The sequence below is a fragment of the Meles meles genome, chromosome 9, assembly GCF_922984935.1.
Source record: "Meles meles chromosome 9, mMelMel3.1 paternal haplotype, whole genome shotgun sequence".
Taxonomy (NCBI): domain Eukaryota; kingdom Metazoa; phylum Chordata; class Mammalia; order Carnivora; family Mustelidae; genus Meles; species Meles meles.
Window position 1 is genome coordinate 104,942,599 of NC_060074.1, and position 20,247 is coordinate 104,962,845.

Sequence of the window (20,247 nt, forward strand, 5' to 3'; positions counted from 1 at the left end):
AGAACATTTTACTTCACTTTTGTGGCACATTAGTTTGTCCCTACCTATGCGAAGCAGATTGTATGGAATAAAAGCAAGGCCCTGTGACAGCTCTTAACACCAGGATGATTAATTATTTCTCTGTTCTAGAGAGAGAAAGTAAAAGGACTAAGTAAATAGTGTTTATGTTTTGTGTTTCACATCTTTATGAGATGGGGTGCTCAGGGTTGAATTACTTGCTTTTAGAGATTATACTTTTTAAATTATAATTCTCTTCTGACTTCTCCTTACTTGTAATCACGTATCTGGTCAGAAGTTTCAATGGGGCAGTTACACAAATCTTTCTGGATGAAGGCACAATAAGAATGTTCTATTTAAATCACATACATATTTCTCTAGGGAAGAAAAGAGTGGGTGTAGTAAGTTTATTTAAGCAGTTAGTGAGAGCACGGTGTGCCAGGTTCATTAGTGTTTCATTTTCTCTTGCTGTGTAACAAATACTGGAAAATACAGAGATAAATCCTGAAGTGGCTTTGGCAAACCAGTCGGGAGAAGTATCTTATCTCATGTTACCTATGAAAATTTCAGTAACAGCAGCACACAAGAACGTGGCACAAATGACCTTCAGATACATCACAGCTTGTTCTAAAATGCAAGAGTGTGGTAGTGAGCAAGTAAATGATTTTCACCATTCAAATCTTTTTATAACTTGAATCTATCAGCCACAGGTTTATTGGAAGATGAGTTTTAAGGAATCCTGCTACTTTGGGGGTTTGTTTTGAGATAGAAAGTGGTTGGAAGAGAAATCCTTGCTGGTATCTTCCACAGTAGATGTTCTTTTAATACCTCCCCTCTTGTACACATTCTGTGCTCACCCTCTCTTGTGTGTGCTCTCTCCCCCACTCTTCCAGCCCCTTCTCCCTCACTACCTCTTACACCCTCTCTTCCCATCTTCCTGCTTTGTTTAGTTTGAAAAGAAATAATATTGAGAGTCAGAATGAATGTAATGAGTTGTTTTTGTGTGTCTCCTGACCTGATGATAATGTTTTTATACTTAAAAGTTATCACTCTCCTTTTTTCTCCCCAGTACTAAGCATTTAAAGATTTCCTTGCGATTTTCATCATGCTTAAATGGTAGACTCTCTACTGGGTACATGTCAAAATTAGTAACTCAGTAATTTAGAGACAAGTTGTTTAGTATCAACTGTGTCAGGCACTTTCCTACATTCTGGCAGTGCAGTAGTAACCAAGGCACAAGTTCCTACTCTTATGACATATATTCTAGTAAAGGAGGCTAATAATAAATACACAGATACAGATGCCATGATTTCAAATAGTAACATGCTATGAAGGAAGGAAGGTCATGTCATAGTAAGTGACTGCAGGGTGAGGGATAGGCTTTTGAAGAGATAACCTAAGTTGAGATATGAGTGGTATAAGGGAGTCAGCTATAGAAAGGAGAAAGAGTATCTCAGGCAAACATAACAGCTAATATAGAGGCCTGTCAGTTGATTTTTGAGGAGTAGAAAAGAAAACCAGTGTGGATGGAGCTTGATTAAGAGAATGGTATGATAGGCATTCTGAGGGTGCTAGGAAGGAACCTAGTCAGAGGGCCCTGTAGGCCAGGAGGAAAAAGAATGGATTTTATTCCAACTACAATAGGGCATCTATGGTGGATTTTAAGTGAGAGAGGGATAAACAATAACGTTCTCTTACATAGCCCCAAGGCTGTTCCCACATTCAGGGAGTCAAATATAATACACTGCTATTACCTACTCTATACTGTCCATATTCAAGTTTCCTGACTGTCCTAAACTGTGTTTTATAGCAACTGCTTTGATCCAGTTCAGAATGACACATTAATATTTTGTTATTTCTTGAATGTCTTAATCTGCAGCAGTTCCTCAGCCTCTCTGTCACAGCATTTGCATTCTTAAATAGTACATGTTCATTGTTTCATAGACTGTCCCTAATATGGATTTAATTGATTGATTCTTCATGATTCAATTCCGTTTATGCACTTGACAGCAGAAACATGCGACGTATCTCTACAGATGTGATACATCTTCGGCACATCACATCAGAGGTACTCGATGCTGCTTTGTCCATTACTGATAGTGTTGGTTTTAGACGACTTGGTTTAGGGGTTGTTTATCAGATTTTTCTACTATATTAGTTACCTTTTTTGTAATTAAAAAAATTACTGAATACTTTGTGTAAATATTCTGTCTCCCAGCAAACTTTCACCTACTGGTGAAAATTAGTTATTATGATTGTTACAAAATGGTGATTTGCTGTCATTTTACATTAATTGGTTAGTTGGTAGAACTTTTTCTTACCTATTTATAAGTGGATTCATGGATTCTTTCATTCAATATGTTAAATAGTTCATCACTATTTTTATTCCTTTGATAGTCAGACTGTTAAATCTGGCCAATGAGAACCCTGTCAAACTACATCCTATACCAGTTCCTATGTCCCCCTCACTTTTTTTTTTTTTTTTTATTTTATTTATTTATTAGAGAGATCACAAGTAGGCAGAGAGGCAGGCAGAGGGGAGGGTGGGAAGCAGGCTCCCTGCCCGGCAGAGAGCCCGATGCAGGACTCTATCCCAGGACCCTGAGATCATGACCTGGGCAGAAGGCACCCAGGTATCCCCCCCTCACTTTTTGAGAACTTTTTTAGTTTTTGATACAAGAGCTTCCACACTCATCTTATACTTCCCCTGCCTTAGCTCTGAACTCGGCCTTTTTTTTTTTTTTTTTTAAGAACCTGATTCCTTTTATTTAAAATAGTATTTAGCATTCAAGATCTGGACATTAGATATGTTCATTGCTCCTGTAAATGTCATTGCTTCTAGACTTAGTAGACAGAGTTAAAAAATAGGTATGTTTAAATCATAAATTCATACTGATACTCTGATCCCTATCTAATATGTAGGGTTTTTCTTTGCCTCCCCAGTTCCATATTTCTGTCTTCCTTATCTCCTAGTGAGAAACAACCTAACTACCAGCAATATATTGATTCCATATTTGTTTGAGACATGCTTAAATAGCTTCAGAATTGCTGTACCCCTACCACTACCAACAACAAATCTAAGTAAAGTTCAGTATTTCCCCACAGTTCTCTTTAGACTGAGAGTAAATAAAATACTGAGCTTAAAATTTACTTGGATTAGTTCCTTTTTTTCCCCTGTGTAATTATGGTATTCCTTTGGTAGTAAATACAAATTTTTCTAGATGTTGCTAGATTCCTTTTCATTGGCGATGAAGTGTATTTTTTTCCCTTACAGCTTTATTGAGATACATTTGATGAACAATGAGGTAAATTAATGCAAACTGATAAGTTTTGGCATGCAATATCTGTGATATTAACACCATGATCAAGATTAATGATGGATATATTCAGTGTAGTTTTTTTTTTAATTCTTTCTATTATGAGTGTGTTTTTGTATGTTTAAGAGCCATTTTTTTCTGTGAATTGAGTCTTATTTGTAGCATCTCCTGCCTTTTCAAACAGGGCTGTTCACTTTTTTCTTTATTTTCAAGAAGTTTTTAATGTATATTGGGGATACTAACTGTATAATATCAGTAACTTATATAATAATGTAATGTCAGTAATGCATCTATATAATATCAGTAATCTTGGATCCAGTTAGAGGTACTTTGGTATAAGGTACGCATAATGAATGTAGTTTGTTTCCAAATGGTTCTCCTGTTACATCTACTTAGTAAATTCTGCTGAACAATGGGATGTTCATATAAAAAATAAGGAAATTGGACCCCTACCTCACACCATGTAAAAAAAATGAACTCCAAATTGATCACAGACATAAAATTAATAGTTAGAGTTATAGTAGTCTTAGAGGAAAACACAAGAGTAAATTTTCGTGGACCCAGCAATAGTTTTTTAGATAGGACACCAAAAGCACCTGTGACAAAAGAAAAAATACATTGGAATTCATCAAACATTAAAACTTTGTGTTTCCAAGGATGCAGTCCAGAAAGTGAAAAGAAACCCATGAAAAGAGAGAAAATATTTACAAGTTTTCTTGAGTTCTCTGGAATGACTTAGTTTTTTCCCTATTCCAAAATTAGATTTTAGCTTTCTGTAATTTTTCTAATCAATGACAGCTTGTTCATCTCTTCCACTCCCTTCAAATTTCTCTCTCCCCACCTTTTTATTTCTTATAAGTGAATGTGATTTTGTGTCCTTATGTTGTCACTTTAGAGTGATTTTATGAGAAAGTGATTTTATGAGAAATTTAATGATTTCCTTTTCTTTTTTACATGCTTTGTAATTTTTTGTGAGTTCAACTTGCCTTATTTTTTAAAAAATTTTTAAAATTTTTAAAATTTCTTTTCAGTGTACCAGAATTCATTGTTTATGTACCACACCCAGTGTACCATGCAATACGTGCCCTCCATAATACCCAGCACCAGGCTCACCCAACCTCCCACCTCCTGCCCCTTCAAAACCCTCAGATTGCTTTTCAGAGTCCATAGTCTCTCATGGTTCATCTCCCCCTCCAATTTCCCCCAACTCCCTTCTCTTCTCCATCTTCCCATGTCCTCCGTGTTATTTCTTATGCTCCACAAATAAGTGAAACCATATTTCATTTTCATAAGTGAAACACATTATTTACTGTCTTGTTAATTTTGGCCATTCTAACTGGTGGTATCTCAATGTAATTTTGATTTGAATCTCCCTGATGGCTAGTGATGATGAACTTTTTTTCATGTTAGCCATTTGTATGTCTTCATTGGAGAAGTTCATGTCTTCTGCCCGTTTTTTGACATGATTATCTGTTTTGTGTGTGTTGAGTTTGAGGAGTTCTTTATAGATCCTGGATATCAGCCCTTTGTCTGTACTGTCATTTGCGAATATCTTCTCTCATTCCGTGGGTTGCCTCTTTGTTTTGTTGACTGTTTCCTTTGCTGTGCAGAAGCTTTTGATTTGGATGAAGTCCCAAAAGTTCATTTTCGCTTTTGTTTCCTTTGCCTTGGAGACATATCTTGAAAGAAGTTGCTGTGGCTGATATCGAAGAGGTTACTGCCTATGTTTTCTATGATTCTGATGGATTCCTGCCTCACGTTGAGGTCTTTTATCGATTTCAAGTTTATCTTTGTGTATGGTGTAAGAGAATGGTTGAGTTTCATTCTTCTGTACATAGCTGTCCAATTTTCCCAGCGCCATTTATTGAAGAGACTGTCTTTTTTCCACTGTATATTTTTTCCTGCTTTGTCGAAGATTATTTGACCATAGAGTTGAGGGTCCATATCTGGGCTCTCTACTCTCTTCCACTGGTCTATGTGTCTGTTTTTGTGCCATCAACTTGCCTTATTTTAAACAGGTTTTCTTCCTTTCTTTCTTTTTCTTTCTCTCCCCCCCTCCCTCCCTCCCTTTCTTTCTTGTCATCCTTTCTAGTAAGGCAGTTTTGAGATTGCCCCCACCTGAATTTCTGAAATCCTCAGCTCTGAGGAAGGTCTTACAGTAAGATCTTCTGGAAGAGTTTCCTCCTGTCCTTATGCCAGGGTATGGTGGTCTTATTATTGGTTGCACAGATATTTCTAATTCTTTTTTTTTTTTTTTAAGATTTTATTTACTTAGAGAGAGAGAGTGTGTGTGTGCAAGGGCAAGGGGATGGAGAAGCAGATTCCCTGCTGAGCAGCCAGCCTGACCTGACACTGGGATCATGACCTGAGCCAAAGGCAGACAGGCAACCCCCTGAGCCACCCAGGCGCCCTGATATTTCTCATTCTTCCCTTCATTGCAGGCAAGCACTGTCTTTTCATTGTGAATTGAGCTTCTTCAGCCTTTTGTTCCTATCTAGAAGACACAATACTTTGTTTTAAGTAGTGAGTCTGACTCTTGTTTACAGTCTAATTTGAGGTGTCTTGGGTTTCATTCCTCCCAGGGAGAGTTTTTCTTTTCTTTTACCTCAGTGCCTGTTTCTGCTTTCAGATTCCCGAGTTCCTCCTGGCTTGAGCCCAAGTTCATTAATGGGAGTTGTTTTTGGAAAAGCCTGATTTCTCTGCTTTTCTTTCTTTTGATTACTGTATTCATCTATACAAGGTCAACTCTTCTTTTCCCTTCCTAGCTCTTCATTTGTACATATAAGAATCATTTTTTTTTTAAAGATTTTATTTATTTATTTGAGATAGAGAATGAGAGCGAGACCATGAGCCCAGCCAGGAGATGGAGCAAGAGGGAGAAGCAGGCTTCCACTGAGCAGGGAGCCCAATGCGAGGCTCGATCTCAGAACCCTGAGCCATAGGCAGACGCTGAACTGACTGAGCCACTCAGGCACCCCTAGAATTATCTTATTTTTAGTAATTGAAACATACTTTAAGTTACAGAAATTCTAGTTCTAATCTTATATCCAATTTAATGATTGCCCCTTCCCTCATTCTCATTTTGATAGGAATTTGGTGGTGGTTTGTTCTTTTAATCTTTACTTTTTCCTCTTCACTCTTGTACTTACTGTCAGAAGAAAGAGGAAAGGGGCAGTTTTATATGCATGATGCTATTGTAACCCAGCATGGTGTCATGGCCTATAAATAAATGCTATCTCTTTTGTGCTAAACTCGAATACTTTTTTTTTTTCCAAAGGCCCTCATAGAACTGATCACTTCCCCACATAGGCAGGATACTTCATATTTCACCTTTGGCAACACTCTTCTTTCCTTTATTCCCTGCTCAGCTCTTGTTTGAGTACACTTGTAGGGACGTCTGGGTGGCTCAGTCATTTGGGTGACTGCCTTCGGGTCTTGTCGTGAGGCTCCCTGCTTAATGGGGAGCCAGTTTCTCCCTCTGCCTGACACTCCCCCTGCTTGTGCTCTCTCTCTCTTTCTGACAAATAAATAAAATCTTTTTTAAAAAAAAGTACACTTGTATTTTATGGGTCATCTTACCTTGGTACATTTTGTCTCATGGGTGGAGTTTCATTGAATGGGCTTTAAGCCGGACTTCTACTTGCCCCAAGGGAACACAGGCATTTTTTTTTTTCCTCTCAACTTTTTGTTTTGGAAAACTCAAACCCACAGTAAAATTGAAAGAATGGTGGATGAATAGCCATATGCCTTACCCCTAGGTTTTCTACCTGTTAATATTTTGTCTGTTTGCTAACATTTATTTTCTCGACTGAAGTAATTGAGAGGATCATAAAGCAGACATTAATTAGTACATCCCTAAATACTTCAGCATGTATGTCCAAAAGTCAGACATTCTTGTACAAATTTATCACACTCAAACAATGATATGGTACCATCATCTAATATATAGGTAATACTCAGATTTTCCCAGATGTTTCAATAAATGCCGTGTATAGCTGTTTTCCTGATCTAAGATCCAATCAAGATTAGGTGTTTTTTTTTTTAATTTTATTTATTTATTTATTTTAGAGAGAGGCGGAGAGAGCAGGAGAGAGATACGCAGACTCCACGATGAGCATAGAGCCCAAAGTAGGGCTCGATCTCATGATCCTGAGATCATAACTCAAGCTGACATCAAGAGTCGGATGCTTAATTCACTGAGTCACCCAGTTGTACCTTGTCCAATTTCTGGTCTTTTTTCTCCATGTTATTAAGGGTGGCTCCAGTCAACTCACTGAGTTTAGACTGCTCCATGCTGAAGGAAATAATATGCCCTGCATGGGAAATATATTTACATATGCTCCTAAACTTATAGATTCATGTATCAGATAACTCCCCATGCTCCTGACGTAAGCCTAGTTTCTGATGTTCAGCAACCCCCCACCACAAAGTAAGATGCCATTCTCTTCTTTCACAGGTTCTTTTAGAGCCTCCATTGACCTGATGTGATGTTCCAAGGCCCTACTCTCCTGGGGAGAAGAAAAGTTAGGGTTATACTTGCATCCTTTGAGTTTTCTTATGGAATGTTTTTGTTTGTCTTTTATGGTCTCAATAATGTGGCATTCTTAGGTTCTTTTTTAGTAAGACCTGCTCAGATCTTTAGAATGTAAGATGTATTAATTCTCTAGGACTGCCATTACAAGTGGGTGACAACCAGAAATTTCATTTCACAGTTCTAGAGGCTAGCAGTCCAAGAGATCAAGGTGTAGTAGACAAAATTACTTGCTTCTGAGAGCTATGAGAAAGAATTTGTTGCATGCCTCTCACTTGCTTCTGGTGGTTGCTGACAGTCCTTGGATTGCAGAAGTATCACCCACTCTATGCTTTCATCTTTGTGTGGTGCTCTCCTTGTGTGGGTATCTGGGTCCCAAGTTTCCCCCTTTTGTAAGGATGTTAGTCCTATTCAGTTAAGTATCTACCCTACTCTCTGGTATGATTTCATCCCAACTTAACTATTTCTGCAGTGATCCTGTTCCCAAATAAGATCACATTCTGAGGTACTGGGGATTAGGACTTTAAGAAGAATTTGGGGGTGGGACACATATAGTGGGTACTTTTTAATCTCTGTTCTTCAGAAATTCTGTGACAATTCAACATTCTTATATATATTGGCTTTATTTAATTCCATGTGAATGGTTTTTTCTTAGTTTTGTATGTCAGACTGAATATCTGTGTCTCCCCAAAGTCCATATGTTGAGAATTAATCCCCAGTGTGATAGTATTTGGAGGTGAGGTTTTTAGGAGGTGATAACGTCATGAAGGTGAGTTCCTCATGAATGGGATTAGTGTTCAGAGAGATCCCTCGTGCACTCCTCTTGTATGAGGAGATACTAAAAAAAAAAAAAGGGGGGGGGTCTCTGAACTAGAAAGCCAACCTTCATTAGACACCAAATCTGCCAATACCTATTCTTGGATTTCCCAGCTTCTAGAACTGTGAGAAATAAATTTGTTGTTGATAAGCCACACAGTCTACGTTATTTATGTTAGAGAAGCCTGAATGGACTAAGGCACGTAAGGTGTAGTTAAAAAAACTTCCATCATGTGTTCATGTTGGAACCATAGGAAATGAGCTACCACCAGTTACCACCATCTTTTGTCTAAAAACGTTGCTATCCACATCTTTAAATTTTTATTTATTTATAAAGATTTTATTTGATAGTGTGTGTGTGCACATGAGTGGGGGGAGGGGCAGGAGGAGAGGGAGAGACTCTCAAGTAGACTCTGCACTGAATGCAGAGCCTGACATGGCTCAGTCTCACAACCCTGAGATCATGACCTGAGCTGAAACCAAGAGTCAGATGGTTAACCGACTGAACTACCGAGGTGCACCCACATCTTTAAAAATTTATGATGAAAATTTCAAAATTACATGAAGTATAGAGAATATATAAGGAACTGCAATATGTTCATTAACCAGCTTCAACAAATTCTAATATTCCAGTATTTTTGTTGCTTCTGTTCTTCTATCACTACTGTCACCTCTTTTGATGATATTACTAAAAAAAAAAAACACAAGTGACACTGATTCACTTGATTCACTCTTAGGGAAGATAACAATAGGAACAATGGAAAAAGACTTGAAAACAAGCTAATGAGATGGTTTTACACTAACAGGCTTTTATAGTTTCAGTGTTAAAGATGAACAATGCCTGAATGCCTTTGCTCCAGTGGTTTCAAATTAGTGCTAGCCAAGAAATCCTTTGAATTAAACCTGCCTGGAATTCTAAATAAACATCCATAAGAAGATCATCGTGAGGAGACCAAAAGAACACCACTGTTTCCATACCCATAGATAAGTCACATGTGTCTGGAATCCTTTGTGTCTGTAGAACACATTTTGAAAACCATGATAAGGTGGTTTGTCCAAATTTGTAGAGCTGGGTGGTTGCAGAGATAGGACTGGGACACAAGGTCTCTTGTACAGAAATTCTCTTTGTTCTTACTACCTCTTTTAATAGTTTTTAAAAGAATTATTGTTTTACTTGGATCCCAGACACAAGATATGTAAGTGAAACATGGATTTCATTCTTGTAGGAAAAGTTGGAGCCTTCTAAACAATGGCAATTCCTTTGCTTTGCTCTAACTCAGTATTAGATGAAAAAAAAAATGATCTAAGCTTTGAGTTTTCCCACAGCAGAGGAATTGGGGTGAGAGTCTCCGGTTCTTTAAAAAAACAGTCCATTTAGAATACGTTGGGTTTCTAAATGGAATTGTTTTCTTCATTTTAGTTTCTTGTTCATTGCTAGTATACAGATACACAGTTGATTTTTATTTATTGATCTTGTATCTTGTACCTTTGCTGAGCTAGATAATGTCTAGTCTCTAAATTCTGAGTTTAGCTAAGGTTTTTTTTTCCACTTTATTGAGACATTTTTAAATATTACAAAATTCATTTATTGTTAAGTGTACAATTTCATGATATTTAGAAATGTATGGAATTGTACAGTCATCACCACAGTCCAGTTTTGGGATGTTTTCATCATCCCAAAAAGTTCCTTGTACTGGTCTACACTTAAATAATGTTTCTACCTTCCCATTCCATCAGGCAGCCACTGATCTGCTTTCAGTTTACTATAATTGCCTTTTCTAGACATTTCATATAAATGGAATTATACAGTATGCAGAGGTTTATATCTGACTTATTTCATCTAACATAATATGTTGCTATTTTTTAATGATACTGTTTTTATTATTTTTACTTATTTTTAAAAAGATGGAGGGGCAGTGGCAGAGGTAGAGGAAAAGAGAGCATCTTAGGCAGGTTCCATTCCCAGTGCAGAGCCCAACATGGGGCTCAATCTCAACCCTGAGATCAAGCTGAAATCAAGAGTCAGATGCTTAACCAACTGAGCCACTGAGGTGTGCCTAAATGGTGTTTTGAGGTTCATCCATGGATCTTAGTCTGTTCCTTTTAATTGCCAAGTCATAGTCCATTGTATGGATATACACATTTTGTTTATCTGTTCACAAGTTGTTGGAAATTTGGATTGTTTCTTTGGGCTACTATGAATAATGTTACGAACATTCCTGTATATGTCTTTTTGTGGACACAAGGTATCATTTCTCTTGGATAGACTCTTAGGAGAAAAATTAATGGACTGTATGATAAATTTACATTTTAACTTTTTGAGGTATTGGCAAACTGTTTTCCAGAGTGGAATACATGAGGGTTCCAGTATTTCCACATCCTCTCTAGCACTTGTTATTTTGTCTTTTTGATTATAGCCACTATAATGAGTGAATTGTGGTATCTCATTGCAGTTTTGATTTGCATTTTCCTGAGGGCTGGTGATATTGAGAATCTTTTCATGTGCTTATCAGCTATTTGTATATTGTCTGGAGAAAGGTCTATTCAGCCTTTTGCCCATTTTTATATGGATTACTTGTCTTTTTATTATTATAAGAGTTCTTTGTATATTTTGGATTCTTGTCCTTTATCAGATTTATCGTTTGTAAAAATTTTCTACTAATCTTTGCCTTCTATTTTCACTTCCATATTGTATCTTTTTTTTAAAGATTTTATTTATTTTATTTGAGAGACAGAGTGCATGCAGGCAGAGGGAGGGGCAGAAGTAGAGGGCAGAGAGAGAGAGACTCTTAAGCCTCTGGAGTCTCTCAGACTCCCTGCTGAGTGCAGAGCCCTATGTGGGGCTGGATCTCATGACCTGAGCTGAAACCAAGAATTGGCTACTTCATCAGTTGAGCCATCCAAGTACCCCGCCTCTCCCCCCCCCGCCCCATATAGTGTCTTTTGAAACTCAAACATTTTATTATGATAAAGTCCAGCTTATCAAGTTTTTTCTTTTACGGATTGTACTTTTGGTGTCATATCCTAAGAACATTTTGCCACCTCAAACTCAAGATATTTTTTTTCCCATATGTTTTCATGAAATATTTGCAGTTTTAGCTCTTAATGCTTAGGACTGTTATCCATTTTGATTTAATTTTTATGTATGGTGTGAGGTAAAGGTCTAACTTCATTTGCATATATATTTGTCTTGGCAGCATATTCTTTTCTCCATTGATTTGTGCTGGCAAAAATCAACCAAAAATGTAACAAATTCTGAGCTCTTAATCCTTTTTTTTTTTTTTTAAGATTTTATTTATTTGACAGACAGAGATCACAAGTAGGCAGAGAGGCAGGCAGAGAGAGAGGAAGAAGCAGGCTCCCTGCTGAGCAGAGAGCCCAATGCGGGGCTCGATTCCAGGACCCTGGGATCATGACCTGAGCTGAAGGCAGAGGCTTTAACCCACTGAGCCACCCAGGTGCCCCCTGAGCTCTTAATTCTTTTCTGTTGATTCACATGTCCATCTTTGTGTTGGTACCACTCTGTCTTGGTTACTGGGACTTACAGTAAGTTTTTAAATCAGGTAGTGTATATCCTCCAACTCTTATTATTTTTTTCAAAAGCTATTCTAGCTTTTTTGAGTTTCTATATAAATTTTAGGATTGGCTTTTCAGTTTCTACCAAAAAAAAAAAAAAAAAAAAAAGCCTGCAGAAAATTAGATCTTGAATGTGTTAAGTTTGTAGATCAGTTTGGAAAGAATTCCTGTCTTGACAATGTTAGTGTTCCACTTCATGCACATGAAATGTCTTTTCATTTATTTAGATCACCATTAATTTATTTATTATAGTTTTAAATATACAAGTCCTGCCAGTCCTTTATTTATTCTTAAGTTTTTATTCTTTGTGATAGTGTAAATGGAATTGTTTTAATTTCAACTTCCTGTTTTTCATTGCATGGTATACAGATATACTTGATTTTTGTATGTTGATCTTGTATCCTTCAACTTTGCTGAACTTATTTAATACTTTCTAGGACTCTAGGAAATCTAGGATTCTGTCATCTGCATGTAAAAACCTTTTTTTTTTTTTTTTTTTTTTTAAACCTCTTCCTTTCTAGCCTGGGTACCCTTGATTTACTTTTCTATTCTTTTCCTTTTTTTTTTTTCTTACTCCATTAAGTTAGAACCTTTAGTACAGCGTTGAGCAGAATTTTCTGTCTTATGGAAGAAAACATTCAGTCATTCTGTCATTAAATATGATCTTAGTTGTTGGTATTTTGTAAGTACCTTTATCAGATTAAGGATGTTTTATCTATTCCTTGTTTGTTAAAGAGTTTTTACCACGAATGATGTTGAATTTGTCAAATGTATTTTCTGCCTCTGTTGAGATGATCATGTGTTTTTCTTCTGCTAATATGATATATTACCTTAATTGATTTTGGAATGTTAAACCAACTTTGTTTTCCTTGGGTAAATCCCACTTGATCATGGTGACCAATCCTTTTTATTTCTTACTTAACTTCTTTTTATGTCTTTGACATGGTTCAGTATTAAGGTAGTAATTGTCTGCTAGAATGAGTCAGGGAATGTTGCCTCTTCCTCTGTTTCTGAAATAGTTTGTGGAAGACTGATATTATTTCTTCTTTTAAATATTTAAGGCATTTACCAGGGAAGTCATTTGGGCCTGAGTTTTTCTTTCTGAGATTTTAAATTACTAATTCAGTTTCTTATATGTGTCTATTCAGATTTTGTGTGTTCTGTAGTAAGCTTTGGTCATTTGTACCTTTCAAGGAGTTTTTCCTTATTATCTAAGTTGTTGAACGTATTGGTGTATAGTTTCTAATGTTCCCTTATACCATTTTATTTATTTATTTTAAAGTAAGCTCTACAGCCAACATGGGGCTTGAACTCACGACCCTAAGATCAAGAGCTACATGCTTCACTGACTAAGCCAACCAGATGCCCCTCTTATACCATTTTAATATATGTAGGATCTATAATGATGTCACCTTTCTCATTCCCTGATATTGGTAAATAAATATTCTTTTTTTTCCTTACCAGTTTAGCTAGAGGTTATCAATTACGTTAAGCTTCCCAAAGAACTAGCTCTTGGTTTAATTTGTTTTTTCTATTATTTTCTTTTGATACTTATTATTTTCTACCTTCCACTTCCTTTGCATTTAATTTATTCATCTCTTTGTAGTTTATCAAAGTATAAGCCTAGGTCACTGATTTCCCATGAGAATTTCCTTCTTTTCAAATATAGATATTTAGTACTATAAATAATTCCTCTAAGTATTACTTTAGTGGGATCCTACAAATTTGAATATGTTATGCTTTCATTTTTATTTAATTCAAAATACTTTTCCAGTCTTCCCTTTGGTATCTTTTTTGAGCCATTTGTTATTTAGCAGTGCCTTATATAGTTTCCAAATATTTGGGGATTTTCCAAGTATCTTTCTGTTTTGGATTTCTGATTCTGTTCTGGGCAAAGAACATATGTTATATTTTATATGACTTGAATCCTTTTGAACCTATTGAATCTTATTTTATAGCCCAGAATATGGTCTTTTTCTTTTTTTTTTTTTTTAAAGATTTTATTTATTTATTTGACAGAGAGAGAGAGAGATCACAAGTAAGCAGAGAGGCAGGCGGAGAGAGAGGGGGAAGCAGGTTCCCTGCTGAGCAGAGAGCCCGATGTGGGGCTCGATCCCAGGACCCTGGGATCATGACCTGAGCTGAAGGCAGAGGCTTAACCACCACTGAGCCACCCAGGCGCCCCCCAGAATATGGTCTTAATGGTTATTCCGTTTGCACTTGAGAAAAACATGTATTTTGCTGTTTTGGATGTAGTGCTCTGTAAATGTTAATTAGGTAAAGTTGTGGTTAGTGTTGTTTAAGTCTACTATATTCTTGCTGATTTTCTGTTTGGTTGTTCTATTAGTTATTGAAATGGAATATTGAAATCTCTAATTATAATTATTGATTTGTCCCGTTACTCTTTGTAGGTCTTTGAGTTTTGGCTTCATGTATTTTGAAGCTTTGTCATTAAGTTCATAAATATTTAGCATTGTTCTCTGGATTAAAGGACTCCTTTATCCTGATACAGTGATTACCTTCATGTTAAGTACTGTGCTCTGCTCTGAATTCTACTCTGATATCAATATATTTAGTCAGGTTTTCTTTCAACTAGTATTAGCTTGATACATCTTTTTCTGTCTTTTTATTTTCATTTTTTTAAAATTTTCATTTTTAAATTTCTATCTTTTTATTTTTAATCTCTTTGTTTCTTCATACTTAAATAGTTTAGATAGGCAGTATATAATTGAATTTTCCTTTTTGAATCTTAAATGACAATCTCTGCACTTAAATATTAGAGTGTTAGACCATTTCCATGTATTGTGATTATTGCTATGATTAAGTTTAAGTTTGTCATCTTTGTTGTTTTCTCTTTGTCCCATGTTTCTTATGCCTGTCTTCCTCTCTTTCTGCCTTCTTTTTCATTAACCAGGTTTTAAAAAAAAATCCATTTAGTCTTTTCTTCAGTCCTAATCTATAACTCTGTGTATTTTTGTTTTGTGTTGTTTTGTTTTTGCTTTAATGATTGCATTAGTGTAAACAACTTACCACAGTCTACATTTAAGGGATATTATGCCATTTCAATATAGTATAAGAACCTTACTGTAGGGTACTTACATTTCTACTCCCTAGCCTTTTTATTATCATTTTTCAAGCATTTTACTTTTATGTGTGTTATAAATCCCATTATACAGTGTTCATTTTACTTCTGTCTGTAGGTTTTCCTTTAATGTTTTGTTTTGTTTTTTTTTCCTTTAATGTTTTTTTAGTGCAGGTCTTTGGTCATCAATTCTTTGGTATGAATGACTTTATTTTGACTTTCGTGCTTTTTTCTGCTTGGCAGGGAGCCTGCTTCCCTCTCACTCTCTCTGCCTGCCTCTCTGCCTACTTGTGATCTCTCTCTGTCAAATAAATAAATAAAATCTTTAAAAAAAAAAAAAAAAAAAATAAAATAAAATAAAGTGAACATTCAGTGTTTTCAGGACATTCATAGGATTGTGCTGCCTTTATCACAGTTTTATTTTAGGACATTTTTGTCCCCCTAGAAGAAACCCCATACCCTTTAGCAATTGTTTTGAACAGTTCCTATTCACTCTTACAGGGAAGGCATCTCCTACCCTAAATACTACAGAATGGCTGAACATACAGCACCCAACACTGGACAGATGAGATAGACAGCAATTTGTTAGTCACATATACTCATAGCTCAAGGGAGGGGAAAACCTTACAATATACAGGGCCATGTGGGAGTTCTACTTGGGGGCACAGTGAGTAAGCATGAGCTGTGAGAGCCAGGCTTTATAGTGACATGAGGATGAGGTGACCTCTGGTTTCCACCAGAAGATGTGATTGCTTGTTTGAATAATTTCACAGGCTGGCAGGGAAGTAAAACTCATTAAGAACCAGGTAGAATATAGCTAGTATAGCTAGATGGAGAACTTTTCTCTTTTTTAAGATTTTGTTTTTAAGTAATCTCTACACCCAGTGTGGGGCTCAAACTCAAACCCCAAGATTTAGAGTCACATGCTCTACTGACTGAGCCAGCCAGGTACCTGGGGATCTTTTCCACTGAATGGGAGTGAGAGGGTGGGGGTCCGTATCTGGTAAGAGCAGGGGAATGCGTTTGGGGCCCTGTGAGGCCCAAGGTGTCAAGACAGCACTTTATATTGAATCTTAATTTCTTGGCTTACACCACAGCAGTCAGTCTGCATTCTGCCCTGACTCCTCCTCCAGCCTCTGGCAGCTGCAAATCTACTTCCAGTCTTTATGGATTTGCATGTCCTGGACATCTCATGTAAATGGACTCATAGATTGTATTTTGTGTCTGCCTTTTTCCCTTTAATGTCATATTTTCAAGGGTGATCCATGTTGTAGCATGTGTCAGTACTTCACACCTTTTTATTGCTGGTTAGTATTCCCTTCTATGGTTATACCACATTTTATTTCTCCATTCCTAGTTGATTAGCATTTGAGTTGCTTCCACTTTTGGCTCTAACGTATAATGCTGCTGTGAACATTTGTGTACACATTTTTTTGTGGACATACGTTTTTGCTTTTGTTTTTTAAATAAGGTTTTGTTTTTTGGTTTTTGCTGGATATAAAATTTGGGTTGATATTTTTTTCTTTCAGTGATTTCAAGATGTTCCCCTTCTGCCCTCCAGCATGCATTACTTCTGATGAGAAATCTGCTGTCATCTTTGTCTTTATTCCTTTGAACATATAATGTCTTAGGCTGCTTATGAGATTTTCTTTTTATCATTGGTTTTAAGCAGTTTGATTATGATGTGTTTAGGTGAGTTTCCTTCATATTGCTTGTGTTTAGGGTTTTTTAAAGTTTCTAGGATATGTGGGTTTATTTGTTTCACCAACTTTAGGAAAACTTCAGCCATTATTTCCTTAAAAATTTATTTGGTCCCATTCCCACTTTGGGATTCAAGTTACTCACACAGTACACTGCTTGAAGTTGTCCCACAGCTAACTGATATTCTTTTCATTTTGGGGGGATTCTTTTTTCTCTGTGTGTTTTATTTCGTATAATTTCTATTGCTGTGCTTTCAAATTCAGTACCTTTGCTAATGTCAAATCTGCTGTCAATCCTAGTCAAAATATTTTTCATCGCCATGCTCTCAAGAAGTTTGATTTGGGTCTCTTATTATATTTTCTATGTCTCTGCTTAACTTTGTGAATATATGGAATGCAGAATGTCTTTCTCTGCTAACTCTGATGTTAGTTCCTATTGATTGATTATTCTCTTAAATATGGGATATCTTTTTTCTGCCTCTTTGCATTCCAGTAATTTTTCAGTGTATGCCTGATATTGTGAAATTTACTTTGTTGGATGCTAGACAATTTTATAGTCCTCTAAATCTTCTTGAGCTTTCTTTTAGGATGCAGTTACTGTTTGGAAACAGTTTGGTCCTTTCAGGTCTTCCTTTTATGATGTGTTAGGTGGGCCTGTTGCCATGATTCTCCACTACTGAGGCAAGATCTTTTTTTTTGAGGCAAGATCTTTCTGAATATTTGGTGCCTTGTGAATTATATGTTTTTACAGTGTGGGAACAGGCACTGTGGCCCATTGTGAGTGCCACTAGTTCTTTTCCCAGCCAAAGGGAGAGAGGAAATCCTGTTGGATGGTTCTTTCCCCAGCCTCAGGGAGTTTCCTCACATGTATTCTCTGTTGCTCTACTGAATACTTGCAGGGGACCCTCTGCAGATCCTCAGGATTCTCTCCTTGAAGTGTTGCTTTCTCCCTTCTGGTGCTCTATCTCCCTTAGTCTTTCTAGATTCTCAGCTAAGGGACTCCTCCATGTTCTGCCTCATTTCACCTTTTCTGCACCACTGTGTGGAAATTCTCTCAAGGCTGTCATAGGGCTTACTTTTTTTGTTTCCTGAATCTGTTATCTGATGTCTAAATACCTTGAAAAGAGTTTTTCTTTTTTTTACTCCTTAGGCTATTTTAGGGTAGAGGGGATGGATGCTAAATCTTGTCCCTTTGCACCATTTTTGGCTGGAAAAGAAGTCTGCCCAAATTTGACAGATAACTAAACCAGTTGGGATGCAACCTCTTACATGGATTTTTTTTTCCCCAACAGGTATTTTTGTTAGTATTTAAATTCATGATAAATTTCTTGGTCTAAGTTAGTCTTCTTTCACCCTTACAGCTTGCCTCTGAAAATTGATTTGCTGGATAGTCCAGAGTTACTGGAAACAACCATTGATGATGTAATTGGGGCACCTGACACTCTGGAAATACCCCAAGCGCCAGATGAAGTTAACATAGTCACCAGACAAACTGAATTGGAAGGAACTAAAGAGGAATGCGGGAGTAAGTAAATGTTCTATGTAACATCAAGGATAACTTTTTATTTCACATCTCTTTAAAATTAGCTATTTAAATCTGTTCCTTCAAGAATATTTTATGCAACAGTTGGATTTTAAAATTTAATGAAGAATAGTTATACTTTCTTTTTGGCTTGAGAGTCCATTGAAATAGTTAAGAGCATGCAATTAGGACAATTAAACATTTGTGTCATTTATAAGTCATTAAGCATTCATGAATTTTCAAACTTGCTTTGTACTGTTTGATAAAAATTAAGAGAAAAAAAGTTTCCTTAAGGATTTTCTATATAGCACAGGATTTAATAAATGTTTGGATATTCCTTTGGCTCCTAGAAAGTATTTTGTTATTAATGAGGAGTATTGTTGCCCAGACCAGCAAAAATACACAATCCAGGAAGAGTGCTGTTTTTCTTAACCTTTTAAAAGATTAAAAGGGCCTATTCTCCTGAAACTGTTCCAAAAAATAGAAATGGAAGGAAAACTTCCCTCATTTTATGAGGCCAGCATCACCTTGATCCCAAAACCGGACAAGGATCCTATCAAAAAAGATAATTACAGACCAATATTCTTGATGAACACAGATGTGAAATTCTCATCAAAATACTAGCCAAATAGGATCCAACAGTACATTAAAAGGATTATTCACCACAACCAAGTAGGATTTATTCCAGGGCTGCAAGGTTGGTTCAACATCCACAAATCAATTAACGTGATACAATACATTAATAAAAGAAAGAACAAGAACCATATGATACTCTCAATAGATGCTGAAAAAGCATTTGACAAAGTACAGCATCCCTTCCTGATCAAAACTCTTCAAAGTGTAGGGATAGAGGGCACATACCTCAATATTATCAAAGCCATCTATGAAAAACCCACTGCAAATATCATTCTCAATGGAGAAAAACTGAAAGCTTTTCTGCTAAAGTCAGGAACACGGCAGGGATGCCCATTATTACCACTGCTATTCAACATAGTACTAGAAGTCCTGGCCTCAGCAATCAGACAACAAAAAGAAATTAAAGGCATCCAAATTGGCAAAGAAGAAGTCAAACTATCACTCTTTGCAGATGATATGATACTATATGTGGAAAACCCAAAAGACTGCACTCCAAAACTTCTAGAACTTGTACAGGAATTCAGTCAAGTGTCAGGATATAAAATCAATGCACAGAAATCAGTTGCATTTCTTTACACCAACAACAAGACAGAAGAAAGAGAAATTTAAGGAGTCAATCCCATTTACAATTGCACCCAAAACTATAAGATACCTAGGAAGAAACCTAACTAAAGAGGCAAAGAATCTGTACTCAGAAAACTATAAAGTACTCATGAAAGAAATGGAGGAAGACACAAAGAAATGGAAAAATGTTCCATGGTCCTGGATTGGAAGAACAAATATTGTGAAAATGTCTATGCTACCTAAAGCAATCTACACATTTAATGCAATCCCTATCAAAATACCATCCATTTTTTTCAAAGAAATGGACCAAATAATCCTAAAATTTATATGGAACGAGAAAAGACCTCGAATAGCCAAAGGAATATTGAAAAAGCCGAAGTTGGTGGCATCACAATTCCAGACCTCAAGCTCTATTACAAAGCTGTCATCATCAAGACAGTATGGTACTGGCACAAAAACAGACACATAGATCAATGGAACAGAATAGAGAGCCCAGAAATAGACCC

General features: G+C 36.4%; 1 protein-coding gene across 4 annotated transcripts in view; it reads left to right on the plus strand.

Annotated features, from left to right (window-relative positions):
- Positions 1-20,247, plus strand: part of EPB41L5 (erythrocyte membrane protein band 4.1 like 5) — a 157,619-nt gene that overhangs the window by 83,585 nt on the left and 53,787 nt on the right. For all 4 annotated transcript variants that reach the window (XR_006820281.1, XR_006820282.1, XM_046019079.1 and 1 more), the window contains exon 17: positions 18,381-18,544. Coding sequence is in view for 2 of the 4 variants with exons in the window: in XM_046019079.1 (XP_045875035.1) it covers positions 18,381-18,544 (164 nt within the window). In the remaining 2 variants the exon portion in view is untranslated. The remainder of the gene's footprint in view (positions 1-18,380; positions 18,545-20,247) is intronic.